Source organism: Peromyscus leucopus, chromosome 2 (genome assembly GCF_004664715.2).
Source record: "Peromyscus leucopus breed LL Stock chromosome 2, UCI_PerLeu_2.1, whole genome shotgun sequence".
Taxonomy (NCBI): Eukaryota; Metazoa; Chordata; class Mammalia; order Rodentia; family Cricetidae; genus Peromyscus; species Peromyscus leucopus.
The window spans coordinates 52,623,012-52,635,435 of record NC_051064.1 but is presented as its reverse complement, the minus strand read 5'-3'; the positions used below and the strand labels follow the sequence as shown (position 1 = coordinate 52,635,435).

The following is a 12,424-nucleotide window of genomic DNA, read 5'->3' as shown; positions in this document are numbered from 1 at the left end:
GGGCTTGGGATGGGGAGGGACGGGGCGGGGCCTCCGTGGAGTGGGTGGGGCCTAGACGCGACTGGGCGGATAGGGCGGGGCCTGGAGCGGGGTCAGTTCCGAGGGCGTGGTGAGCAGATGGGGCGGAGCCGGTGAGTAGTAGGGTGGGGCTGCAAGACTGCGCGCTGGGCAGCCACCGCTGGGCGGTGAACAAACGCGGGCCTGGCGGATCACAGCGGCCTTCGGCGACCGCGAGAGGACCGGGAGCCGCTGGGACCCCGGCTGCGCGCCTCTCGGCCCGGTCGGGAGCTGCGCCAGTCGGAGCCCCGGGCCGAGCGCGGCTTGCCTGCCTCTCAGCGTTCATCTGGCCGCAGCGCAGCCAGCGGGCATGACCGATCCACCAGGGGCGCCGCCGCCTGCCCTGGCAGGCCGCGGGTGAAAAACAAAGTCCGTCCCCGCTTCACTCAGAGCGAGAAGGTGGCTCACAGCAGGGAATTGCCCCGGGGAAAGAGAGTGACCCGCAGCAAGAAAGTGACCGGGACCAAGGAGGAGACCCAGGTGGAGGAGGAGGTGACCAAGATCGAGGAGGCGACCCAGACCGAGGACGTGACCGTGGCCGAAGAGGTGACCCAGACCGAGGACATGGCCGAGACTGAGGAGTTGGTCGAGACGGAGGAAACGGAAACAGCCATGCTCAGCGTGACCGTCACCCACAGTGAGCACCAGGGTGGGCTCTGTAGGTCGGGTTGGGATCAGTGGGTTTGGCCACGTGTAGCCGAGCATGAGTTCTTGGCTATGTTCGTGGGGATGGTTTTTGTCTCGGGCTGGTGTCAGGACATCTTCCCGTGTGGCCAGGGTGTTTTGTCCCTGGATATTTGTTAGATCCTCTATTTTGGAAGCGTAGTTGAGTGTGTGCCGCCAGTAATTATAGGTCTTTGTGTCAGTCTTGTGTTTAGCTATCTTTCGTGGTTCTGGACATCTACCTGTATAGTGAGTCTGAACTTGGTGTTTGGTCGGACTGTTCATTACTTGCTGAGTACTTTCTGTATTGAATGTCACATCACCGCAGGCTCTGTGGGCGGTGGGTGCAAGAGTTACTTTCTGGACACCTGGCGAAATTAAACAGAGCTAAACACTGGGAAGTACACGAGAAAGCTCAATCTGTGAGATTTCCTTAGAACCAGTTAGTTAAGAAAGACCCACATTACTTTGCCAGCTGGAAGCCATGATTCTGTGTCCAGCAGCCTTAAGTGACCTGGAGATGGATGTCTCTTTTTTTTAAGGGCTCTGATTTCTGGTCTGTGAAGCACAGATGGGAACTAGTACTCCTTCTGACCCTGGAGTCAATTGGGAGAGCAGTCTAATAAGCTGGACCTGAACTCCACCTACTTAGAAAAGAATTGACACCTGTGTTTAAAAAAAAAAAAAAATGGATTCATTCGTTTGTTTTTACTAAGCACTAATTATGATGTACTTAGGTGTGCCCAGTAAGAAAGACTTGGAGGAAAACAGTCCCTTGCTGGTGGGTGAATCAGGGGAGACAAAACTGATGCCTTCAAGACATTAGGGCATTCAGACTACAGGATGCAGGCAGCTTGTGATGGCGAGTGTAGACTTTGGAATCAGCTGGATCTAAGGGCAGATTCTGAATCTGCCAGTTGAAGGTTTCCCCAAGCAAGTCTTAATTAAATTGATAACTGCTTTATGGTGTTGTCCTGGAGTTTTCAGTTAATGCGTGAAACAAGTCTTGTACATCTCATTATGTATGATTGCATAAAATGTCAGCTGTTATTAAAATAGTTTTTTATGTTAGAGGAAGCAAATCTTAGAGAAGGTCACCAAAGGAAAGCTTTGTAATAGGTAGCATCTGAGCTGTGCCTTGGGGACATAGCTCATTAGTAGAGCACTTCCCAGCAAACCCAAGGCACTGAATTCAATCCTCAGCTCCATAAGAAAGCATCAACTTATTTTTAGGTTTATGTGAAAGAGTTATCTTCATTGAATGCTTTTCTTTCTCTCCAGGCAATGAGAGGTATGACCTTCTTGTTACCCCACAACAGGGCAATAGTGAACCAATTGTCCAAGACCTAGCTCAGCTTGTTGAAGAGGCCACAGGGGTTCCGATCCCTTTTCAGAAGCTCATCTTTAAGGGTGGGTATTTCTCATTCATTTTTGAGTACTTATGGCTAAAGGACAGATTTCATTGGTTTTCTAAGACAAGATTTCTCTGTGTAGGCCTGAATGTCCTGGAACACGCTCTGTAAACCAGGCTGGCCTCGAACTCAGATATCCACCTGCCTTTGCCTCCTGAGTGCTGGGATTAAAGGCGTGTGCCACCACCACCCTGGTAAGGACAGATTTTAAATTGCTTAGTGACTTTCAGTTTTCTATGTGTGTATGTGTGCATGGGTGTTTTGCCTGTGTACCAGGTTTGTTCAAGGCCAGGAGAGGATGTCAGCTTCTTTGGATCTGGAGTTACAGATGGTTGTGAGCCACCATGTGGTGCTGGGACCTGAACCCTGGTGCTCTGTAAGAGCAACAAATGCTCTTAACCACTGAGCCATCTCTCCAGCCCTCATTTTTCAGTTTTCAACCAGAACCATTTTCTTTTGTTCATTCGTTTAACAGGTATTTGTTAAGAACCTGCTCTTCACTAGACTTTGCAAACATCTGGATGAGTATCAGATTTGGAGTAACATGATGACAGAAATGTCAACTTTTTTTCAGGAAACATACAGACAGTTTTCTCTGGCTAGGCTAGATTTTTCCCCCCATTATATGTTCTGCATGATTGTGCTGAAGATACTACTAAGTAAATGCTACCTTAATTGCCTAATATTGTTAGTGTGATAGCAGAGACACTACTGTTGCCAGGACTTGACATCGTGCTGATTAGAGAGGCTTTGAACAAACTGGATGGAGCCTGGATGGGCAGAGTGCTGGATGATGCTGATGCTGATTTCTGAGGCACTGGCTCCTCCCCACCCCTCCCTATCCTCTGCCTTCTCACTCCCATAGGAACCCATTATTCTGGTACATGATAGGACCAGATTTATCTCGTTAGGTTTTGGTCATTGTAAAGAATTTAATAATGAACATTATGGCAGGGATAAAACTTTTGACTATAGTAATAGGAAGCATTTTTATTTATATTTCATAGTATAGATCTTTGCCTTTTTCTTGGTGAGAAAGTGATAGTTTCCTATAGCCCAAGCCATTGTGGAACTGGCTAGGTAATATGCATGACCTTGCCCTATGTCTTTTTCTTTTTAAAGAATTTAATTTTTGAATTATAAGGACAATAGAAACTTATCTTTCAGAGTTGAGTACAGTAGCACACACCTATAACCCCGGTACTCTGGAAACTCAGACTAGCTCCATGCCAACCTAGGTAATATAGTCAGAGAGAAGGGAGTGGGGAGGCGGGAGGGGAAGAAGGTCAGAGAATGTAAAGGAAAGATCAAGTTTCAAAACAGCACAAAGAAAATGTTCTCCTGGATAAAGTTCCTTATTAATTTTTTTTATGGTACTGTAGCAGCTCAATCAAACATGCTAGGCAAGTACCAAACCACTAAGCCTTATCCTCAGCCCATGTATTTTACATTTTCTTTTTTATAACATTGAGTTTAGCAGCATTCAGTGAAGTATCCTGAGAAGAAAAGAGCTTTCATTACTACCAAGTCTTGTATTGTACAGAAATGATCTGTTGGGGCTGGAGAATGGAGTTGTAGGACGGCCAGAGCTGTTCCATAGAGAAACCCTATCTCGGGAAAAAAAAAAAACCAAATAAATAAATAATAAATCTTAAAACCCTTAGGGGCTGGAGAGATGGCTCTGCAATTAAAAGCACTGTCTTGCCAGTGCAGGACCCAGGTTCAATTCCCAACATCCATATGGAGGCTCTAAACTGGTTAGTAACTCCAGTTCCAGGAGATCTGACCTCCACTGGCATCAGGCACACATATGATGCACAAGCATACATTCAGGCAAAATACCTATACACACAAAACCATAATAAAATCTTTAAAGAAATGTCTGTTATATGAATTATATTAATCCTTTGTTCCTGGATATTATTTTTAATAACTACTATATAGACATATTTCTAGTTACTAGTTTTGGATAAGTATCTAGAAATAACATTATCAGATAAAGACATTTTAAAAAAAAATTCCAATTTCTCCTTTTCTTGTTAGCAAACATGAAGCTTTTTGGTTGGTTGGTTAGTTGGTTGGTTTTGGTTGTTCTTGAGACAGGGTTTCATTATGTAGTTTGTGCTGGCCTGGAACTTGGTCTTGGTCTACTGCCCATTCTAGGCTTGAACTCACAGAGATCTGCTTGCTTCTGCCTCCTGAGTGCTCAGAGTAGGTGTGCACCTCCATGCCCAGTTGTCTGGGTCCTCTGGAGGGGCAGCCACTGCTCTTAACTAGTGAGCCATCTCTCAGGCCCCCTTTTTAGATTAGATTTGTGTTTCTGTTTGTTTTTTTGTTTTGTTTTTGTTTGTTTTTAAAGATTTATTTATTTATTATGTATACAGCATGTATGACAGCAGGCTAGAAGAGGACACGAGATCTCATTACAGGTGGTTGTGAGCTGGGAATTGAACTCAGGACCTCTGGAAGAGCAGCCAGTGCTTTTAACCTCTGAGCCATCTCTCCAGCCCCCTGTTTTGTTTTTTTTTTCGAGACAGGGTTTCTCTGTGTGGCTTTGGAGCCTTTCCTGGAACTCACTCTATAGCTCAGGCTGGCCTTGAACTCACAGAGATCCGCCTGCCTCCCAAGTGCAGGGATTAAAGGCGTGCGCTACCACTTCTCGGCTTGTATTTCTGTCTTTGAATAATATTTTTTTATTAGTTTTATGAAAATTTCACACAGTGTATTTGATCAGACTCACTTCCTTGCTTGTATCTCCCCCTCCCCCATTTGAGTCCCATTTGTGTTGCCCAAACATGATCCAGGATACAGGACCTGCCCTGGAGTGAGGTGGGCCTCTCAGGGGTCACACTCTTTCCCCCAGCTATTAAATGCCAATAGCTCCACAGTTAGTAGTGGGGCTTTAATCTCACCTCTTTTTCATGTACATTAGCCAAAGTCTGTTTTCAGTGGTGTGCAGATATTATGATTTTGCATGCCTTTGTTCTTTTCAGGAAAATCTCTGAAAGAAATGGACATACCATTGTCAGCACTTGGAATACAAGATGGTTGCCGAGTCATGTTAATTGGGGAAAAGGTAAATTGCTTTCTCTGTCAAAACTCTTCAGAATTGCATGACTAAACTCTTTATACATGGTTCCGTATAGAAGACCAAATTGGCTGGGCGGCGGCGGCGGTGGCCGCGGTAGTGGTAGTGGTGGTGGTGCACACTTTAATCCCAGCACTTGGGAAGCAGAGGTGGAGGATCTCTGAGTTTGAGGCCAGCCTGGTCTACAGAGTGAGTTCCAGGACAGCCAGGGCTACACAGAGAAACCCTGTCTTGAAAACAGAAAGGAAAAAAAAAAAAACCCAGTTGGCTACCCAGATTCACATTGGTGACCTGCCCCCTTAAATGAGGTCTGATGAGATTACCAGTTTGGTTGTCGCATTATTTGTGCATTTCTACCTGTTGATTAGGCTCGCGCTCTAGGGGTTGTGCTACCTTAATGGTATGGTGTATTTGGTGAATCCTCGGTGTAGTTCAAATGTGCCAGGAACAGGCTTTACTTAGAATTTTCAGGAAGGCTTTTTGTGAGAGCTGTAGATGCTACACGTAAGAACTCTTGTTCAGGTTTTAAGAGCCTGCCTTCCTTTAACTGCCCTTCTTACTAACTTCTACCAGAAGAAACCCCTCTGAGTGGGAAGGCTCCGGCTGAAGAACTGCGGGGACAAGGAGAAGTTAGTTGGTGACGGGTGTGGGCTGCGGCCCTGCTGTGCTGGTGCTGTGCCCAGCCCTCCATTGTGACACAGTGGCACCCTGCATGCACTCAGAAGGCGTCTCACTTAGAGGGAGGTGGCCGAGTCCACTGAAGGCAGGGAGGAGCTATCGGGAGGAATGGGGGTCTAATCTCACCCGAGCCTCCAGGGGACGGGGCTCGAGATTTGGCCACAAAGAAGAATGAACAGTTTAGGGGAGTGTAACAAAGCTGCCCGCTGTGGGTGAAAGGAAGGAGAATGTTCTAAATGTCTCCCAGAAGGGGTGGGGAGAGGGGTGTGGGCAGCAGCCAGTACCCATGGTTTCAGTTGGAGCTGGTTAAGAGCGGGGAGCCACATCTGGCCATTTGGATCTTAGGTCACTTTACTACATTATCTGTAAAACGGTTCCTGTTACACAAATCCTAAATGGTCTTATAATAAAAAAACAGGAGCCAGATATTGGGGTAACTATAAGTTCCTGCCTCTTACGATTGTGGTAAGGTTTTCAAAAAAAAAAAAAAAAAAGCACATAGTGACACATGGGGGCAGCTGGGTCAAGAGTTCAAGATCAGCCTCCCATTATATAATAAGTTTGAGGCCACCCTGGTCTAATTTGAAACACTGCCTCTCGGGGGAAAGATTTGTCATACTGCTGGGCATGCTAGTACATCATCTGTAATCCTAACACTTAGGAAGCTGGGGTGGGAGGAAGGAATTTAAGACTAGATAGTGAGATCTTGTCTCAACACAAAACCAAGGACTAGTTGAATTCTGCCTGACTTTTCATTCTGGACTCCTTAGTGGCATTCACTTAAATTTGCGTACTCTCTTTCTTTTTAAAAGATTTATTTAACCTGTTTTATGTGTGTGAGTGTGTGCCTGCTTTTGTGTGTGTGCACTGTGTGCATGCCTGGTGCCCATGCAGGCCACAGAGGAACTAGAGTTACAGAAGATTGTAAGCCTCTGTGTGGTGCTGGAGACTGAGCCCAGGTCCTCTGGGAGAGTAGTGTGTTCTCTCTGGTCCTTGATTTCACTCTAATCTCGATGTTGGGATCAGCGCAAGGCAGAGGCTCAGTCTGACACTTGGATTGGCTCCATTCTCTGAGCGTAAGTCAGCAGGATTCTCACTGACTGGAGTGTTTGCCTCACACCTTCCTTTTCTCTGGACTAGGCTTCATAGGTAGGAAGCCTCGTTGTCCAACCCTTTGGCATGTTTTCCAAGAAGCAGCATCCTTCTCAGTGAGTGGCTTAGCCCAGTGGTGGTCAGATTTTCTTCTGACAGAGGCAGCTGGCCTTTGTGATTACTGACCTCTGTTTTATTCTTCCTGTTAGAGCAATCCAGAGGAAGAGGTTGAGTTAAAGAAGCTGAAAGATTTGGAAGTATCTGTAGAGAGGACAGCTAACCACCTGGAAGAGTTGAATAAAGAGCTTTCTGGCATCCAGCAGGTGACTTATTTCTAAGAATTCTGTGGATTTAGTGGTATAGTATTGTTACCTGGTTGGCTTTTTAAAAAAAGATTTATTTCATTTTAAATTATGTATGTAGTGTGTGTGTGTGTGTGTCTGTGTGTCTGTGTCTGTGTGGGAGTATGTGCATATGAGTGCTGGTGGTCAGGGAGGCCAGAGGTCTGAGATTCTCCCAGAGCTGGAGTTACACGAAGTTGTGAGCCTCCATGTGGGTGTTGGGAACGCAACTCAGGTCTTCTAGAAGAGCAGTACATACTCTTAATCACTGAGCCATCTCTCTAGTCCTGTTTTGTGCTTTAATTGTAAAATTAATTTGTGCTGGGCATTGGTGGCCACGTCTTTAATCCCAACACATGAGAGGCAGAGGCGGACAGATCTCTTGAGTCCGAGGCCACCCTGGTCTACAGAGTGAATTCTGGGATGGCCAGAACTACACAGAGAAACCTTGTCTCTAGAAACCAAAATAATAATAATAATAGCAATAATAATAACAATAATAATAATTTGTGGTGCTTGTACAGGGTTTAAGTGTACGTACAGATAAAGTTTCATACCTGTCACATTCTAAACTCTGTCTTCACTGCACTTCTTGTGGCAAGTAAGGACTTGTGATCCAGAGACATTGTTACTCTGAAAAATAGTTTTCATCTTATTATCAAAAATTTCAATATGATGTACATTTGGTAAATTGTTCTTCTATTGATTAAAAAAATTAACTTTTTTGTGTCATTGACAATGGTCATAATTTATTGCATATCATGGTTTACCTAACCTAGTTTCTATTCCCTGTTGTTTTACCTAATAATTTTTTCTGTTCGTGTGATGCTTCTTTGAATGCCCTTGGACATGAGTCTTTTTGGAACAACTGTGATTGGTTTTGATAGGACTGAGTTCGGATTTCTGAGTAATTTTTGAATGTCTTGCAATGTGTTGTAAAATGTGCGTTTGTCACTCTGTTTTGATAGCCATCCTCAGAAATCCCTGCTTTTCAACTCAGCCACCAGCTAACTGGTGATGGCTTAGAGATGTGACTAGACAGCGAAGGGGTTTAATAAAAATAGGTGCTGCTTGAGCTGGGTGTGGTCCTGCACACCTGTAGCCCCGGCTCTTCTGAGATGGATGGGGCGGGGATCAGGAAAAGGGCAACATTGATTAGGAGGTGAGTTGGAGACCAGTTTATACCACGTGAGACCCTGTCTCAAGACAAACTAAAATCAACATAGTCATCCTCTGTTAGCGTATGATCTCCTGGGCCATGAGTGATGTGACATCTACAAGTCTTCCCTTCAACATCCCATAATCCGAGTACAGTGAGACATGGAAAGTTTAACTTGTTTCAGATCTTAAGCCAACGTTGGGGACATGGCTCAGCTGATAAAGTGCTTGCTACACAGCATCAGGACCTGGGGTTCAGATTCCCAGCATCCATCCATGTAGAAACTTGACAAGATGACGTATTCTGTAACGCCAGTGCTGGAGAGTCAAAGAAAAGAGGATCCCTGCCACTCACTGGCCAGAGTCTAGCCAAAGTGGGCAAGCTCCAGATTCAGTAAGACATCCAGTCTCAAAAAATAAGACAGAGTATCTTAGTCAGTGTCCTATTGCTGTGAAGAGACACCATGACCATGGCAAGTCATAAAAAGAAAACATTTAATTGAGGCTGGTTTACAGTTCAGAGGTTTAGTCCGTTGTCATCATGGCAGGAAGCATGGCAGCATGCAGGCAGACATGGTGCTGGAGAAATAGCTGAGTTCTACCCCTGGAACATGGCAGCAGGAAGAGAGAGACTGGGCCTAGCTTGAGCATTTGAAAACCCAGAGCCCAATGACACACTTACTCCCAGAAGGCCAAACCTACTCCAGCAAGGCCACACCTCCTAATCCCTGTCACAAGGTGCCACTCCGTAATAATGGAACACCTAAATACGTGAGCTGATGGGGGCCATTCCTATTCAAAGCACTAAACAGAGAGTGTTTGACAAAGATACCCATGTGCACCTTTGATGTCCACATGCTGTGCTGTGCTGCCCAGCATTTAAGTCGATGCTCTTACTGTCTGCCTCTTACGTGCATGTGTGCACTTGGGACTGAGGGCTACACTGTAGTTAAGCTCCAGAGCATTCAGAGTCCCAGGGGACCATATGAGGAGAGCAGCCTGCAGCCTGGCAGGATTCGAGACTGGCCACGGCCAGCATTTTTAATTTTCCCAGGATGAAGGTCTGAGATTCAGCCTGGCTCATTAGAGCAGTGGTAAACTCTGGGTCACTTCATCAGTATAGTGGTATGGTTTTCCAGGAGTCTCAAGAAACACGTGCAATAGTGCCTTATTCCTTCGCAGGGTTTTCTGGCTAAGGAGTTACAAGCAGAGGCTCTCTGCAAACTTGATAGGAAAGTCAAGGCCACAATCGAGCAGTTCATGAAGATCTTGGAAGAGATTGACACAATGGTGAGTAAATATTCAGCTTAGAGATGCTATTTCTTTTGGTCTGTGTGACTCTTTTTTTTTTCATTTTTATTTATTTATTTTTTTTTCTGTTGTCAGCTTGATACAATATAAATTCTTATCCTAATAGTGAAATGTTCCATTGAGGCTTGCCCAGTAATTGAGTAAAACCAAAACTTACTATAAGCCACACAGTCATCCTAGGGTCCCCTCTGCTATATATCCTCCCTGGTTCTGTGGGTTGCAGTCTGATTGTTCTTTACTTTATATCTAGAATCCACTTATGAGTGAGTACATACCATGTTTGTCCTTCTGGGTTTGGGTTACCTCACTCAGGATGATATTTTCTAGTTCCAACTATTTGACTGCAAATTTCATGCTGTTATTATTTTTCTCTGCTGAGTAGTACTCCATTGTGTATATGTACCACATTTTCTTAATCCACTCTTCCATTGACGGGCATCTAGGATGTCTCCAGGTTCTGGCTATTACGAATAGTGCTGCTATGAACATAGCTGAGCATGGAGATACTATTTTCTAATGACAGTATTTCAGTCCATTTTACTCTGTCAATATTACACTTCCATTGTCGGGAAAATTACTTGAGGATGTTAAGCATCTACTATTATGTGCCAGGTATATGTGTCCTAGTTAGCTTTAACTATCAACTTAACACAGCCTAGAGGTACCTAAGAAGTGCCTCTCAATTAAGGGATTGCCCAGACTAAGGTGGCCTATCAGCAAGAGGGAGGGTGGTTGATAATTGACATAGTCCACTATGGGTTCCAGACAGGTGGTCCTGGGAAGTATAAGAAAGCTAGTTTGGGAGCTGGAGAGATGGCTCAGAGGTTAAGAGTACTGGTTGCTCTTCCAGAGGTCCTGAGTTCAATTCCCAACACCCACATGGTGGCTCACAACCATCTATAATGAGATGTGGTGCCCTCTTCTGGCCTGTAGGCGTACATGCAGGCAGAACACTGTATACATAATAAATAAATATTTAAAAAAAAAACAAAAGAACAAAACAGCCAGGCGGTGGTAGCAGATCTCTGTGAGTTCAAGGCCAGCCTGGTCTACAGAGTGAGTTCCAAGACAGCTAGGGATATACAGAGAAACCATGTCTCAAAAAAAACCAACCAAACAAACAAAACCCCAAAACAACAGAAGGTACTTTTCCTGGCAAAGTAGTATCCATATGTAAAAAACAGTGAAAAAACAAAATCTGTGTTTTAGATCAGGTTACAGACCAGATATTGCAACCAAGGGAGAGAGCATTCATAGGAACGAGAGCCACAAAAGGAGCCACATAGGATGCAGACTGGGAAAAGTGACACCTGAAAGTGCACATTTGACTGACATTGGTGACCTGTTGGGTGTGTTGTATGGACTGCCAGTGTCTCTTGTCATTGTTACTGCAGACGTTAATTTTTTTTGTGTGAACTGGTTCTTCCATAGGTCCTACCAGAAAATTTTAAAGACAGCAGGCTAAAAAGGAAGAATTTGGTAAAAAAGGTTCAGGTGAGTTATATGAGTACATGACAGGCTGTAATATATTTAGAATGTTGGTAAGTGTGTTTATCTGTTCAAAACAGGGTAGTGTAGAACTGTGGTGAGAGGCATGGTCTGTTATTACTGTTCGTTTATTAGCACGAACCCAAGAAGGGGATTCTTGTCCCTGTGTATTTGATTTAATCAGCTTGGGCAAGTTCACTGGAGAGCAGATAGGGCTGGCAAAGGTCCAGTAAGGGCCATTGGTGTGTCTAGTGCCCCCTTGTGGAGGGTTAGCCTAGGGCATAGCCAGAAACCATGGCCCAGTGTTTCACTATCCTTGGAGTCCAGACTGGGAGTCCGTGTCCATCCCTGCACAGCCTGTTGAGAGGCTAATCAACAGGTTCCCCAGCATGGCTGAACAAAGAGCCCTGTGTGGGCAGTGGCTGGCTGGTCCTAGGCGGGCCTGGGGTCTCACTGCCTGTGTCTGTCTTGTAGGTGTTCCTAGCTGAGTGTGACACGGTGGAGCAGTACATTTGCCAGGAGACGGAGCGGCTGCAGTCGACAAACTTGGCCCTTGCTGAATGAAGTGTGGTGGAGAGTGCCTGTGCTGGCTGAAAAGCAGCCCCCGGCTCTGCCCTCTGGAACAGAAGCTGCTTGTTTCTCCGGGGCTGCCAGAGGCAACTGGCCAAATATCAATTTCCCTGCTCCTCTATCGGTTCTCAATGAAAAAGTGCTGCCTTTGCGCCCTGAAGTAGGGCTCCTGTTGTCTCCTTCTGGCTCTGTGTGCCCGCGCTGTCCGGCAGCGGCCTTTTAGGAGAGAGGCCTTCCTGCCCAGCAGTTACTAGCTCTTGACATTCAGGCACTTTCTGGGCTGGGAAGGGCTCTAGTTCATCTGGAGCTAGTTCCAGGTTTGTGGGGCACCCTAGTCTTCAGATTCGTGACCTTGTGATCTCACTGTGTAGATGTAAAACCAGAATCACCAGGCAGGTGCATCCAGGTAGGAATGTTGGATAGAAGTTTGGCATGTGGACAGTCACAGAGTGCCTTTCTGTCCTGCTGTGACTTGATTTCAGAACATCTGACTGAATTGTTTAAAGACCTTGTCCTCATCTCCATTGTTCCTCCCCAGCCACAGGCCTTGGTTTCAAGGGACATTC

At 45.5% G+C, this 12,424-nt stretch overlaps 1 protein-coding gene across 3 annotated transcripts; it reads left to right on the top strand.

Moving 5' to 3' along the window:
* The first annotated feature begins 113 nt into the window (after positions 1-113).
* On the top strand, positions 114-12,037 carry Bag1 (BAG cochaperone 1). 3 transcript variants are annotated; one of them, XM_028884050.1, is made up of 7 exons: positions 114-694; positions 2,002-2,130; positions 5,126-5,208; positions 7,200-7,313; positions 9,672-9,779; positions 11,232-11,294; positions 11,763-12,037. In XM_028884050.1, the coding sequence occupies exons 1-7, from the start codon at positions 622-624 to the stop codon at positions 11,850-11,852; spliced, it is 660 nt and encodes a 219-aa protein (XP_028739883.1). In that variant the 5' UTR covers positions 114-621; the 3' UTR covers positions 11,853-12,037. The 3 variants fall into 3 exon arrangements, with proteins under 3 accessions (XP_028739883.1, XP_037058401.1, XP_028739884.1); XM_037202506.1 differs by lacking the exon at positions 7,200-7,313 and having other exon boundaries at positions 143-694; positions 11,763-12,027; XM_028884051.2 differs by lacking the exon at positions 2,002-2,130 and having other exon boundaries at positions 145-694; positions 11,763-12,027.
* The last annotated feature ends 387 nt before the right edge of the window (positions 12,038-12,424 follow it).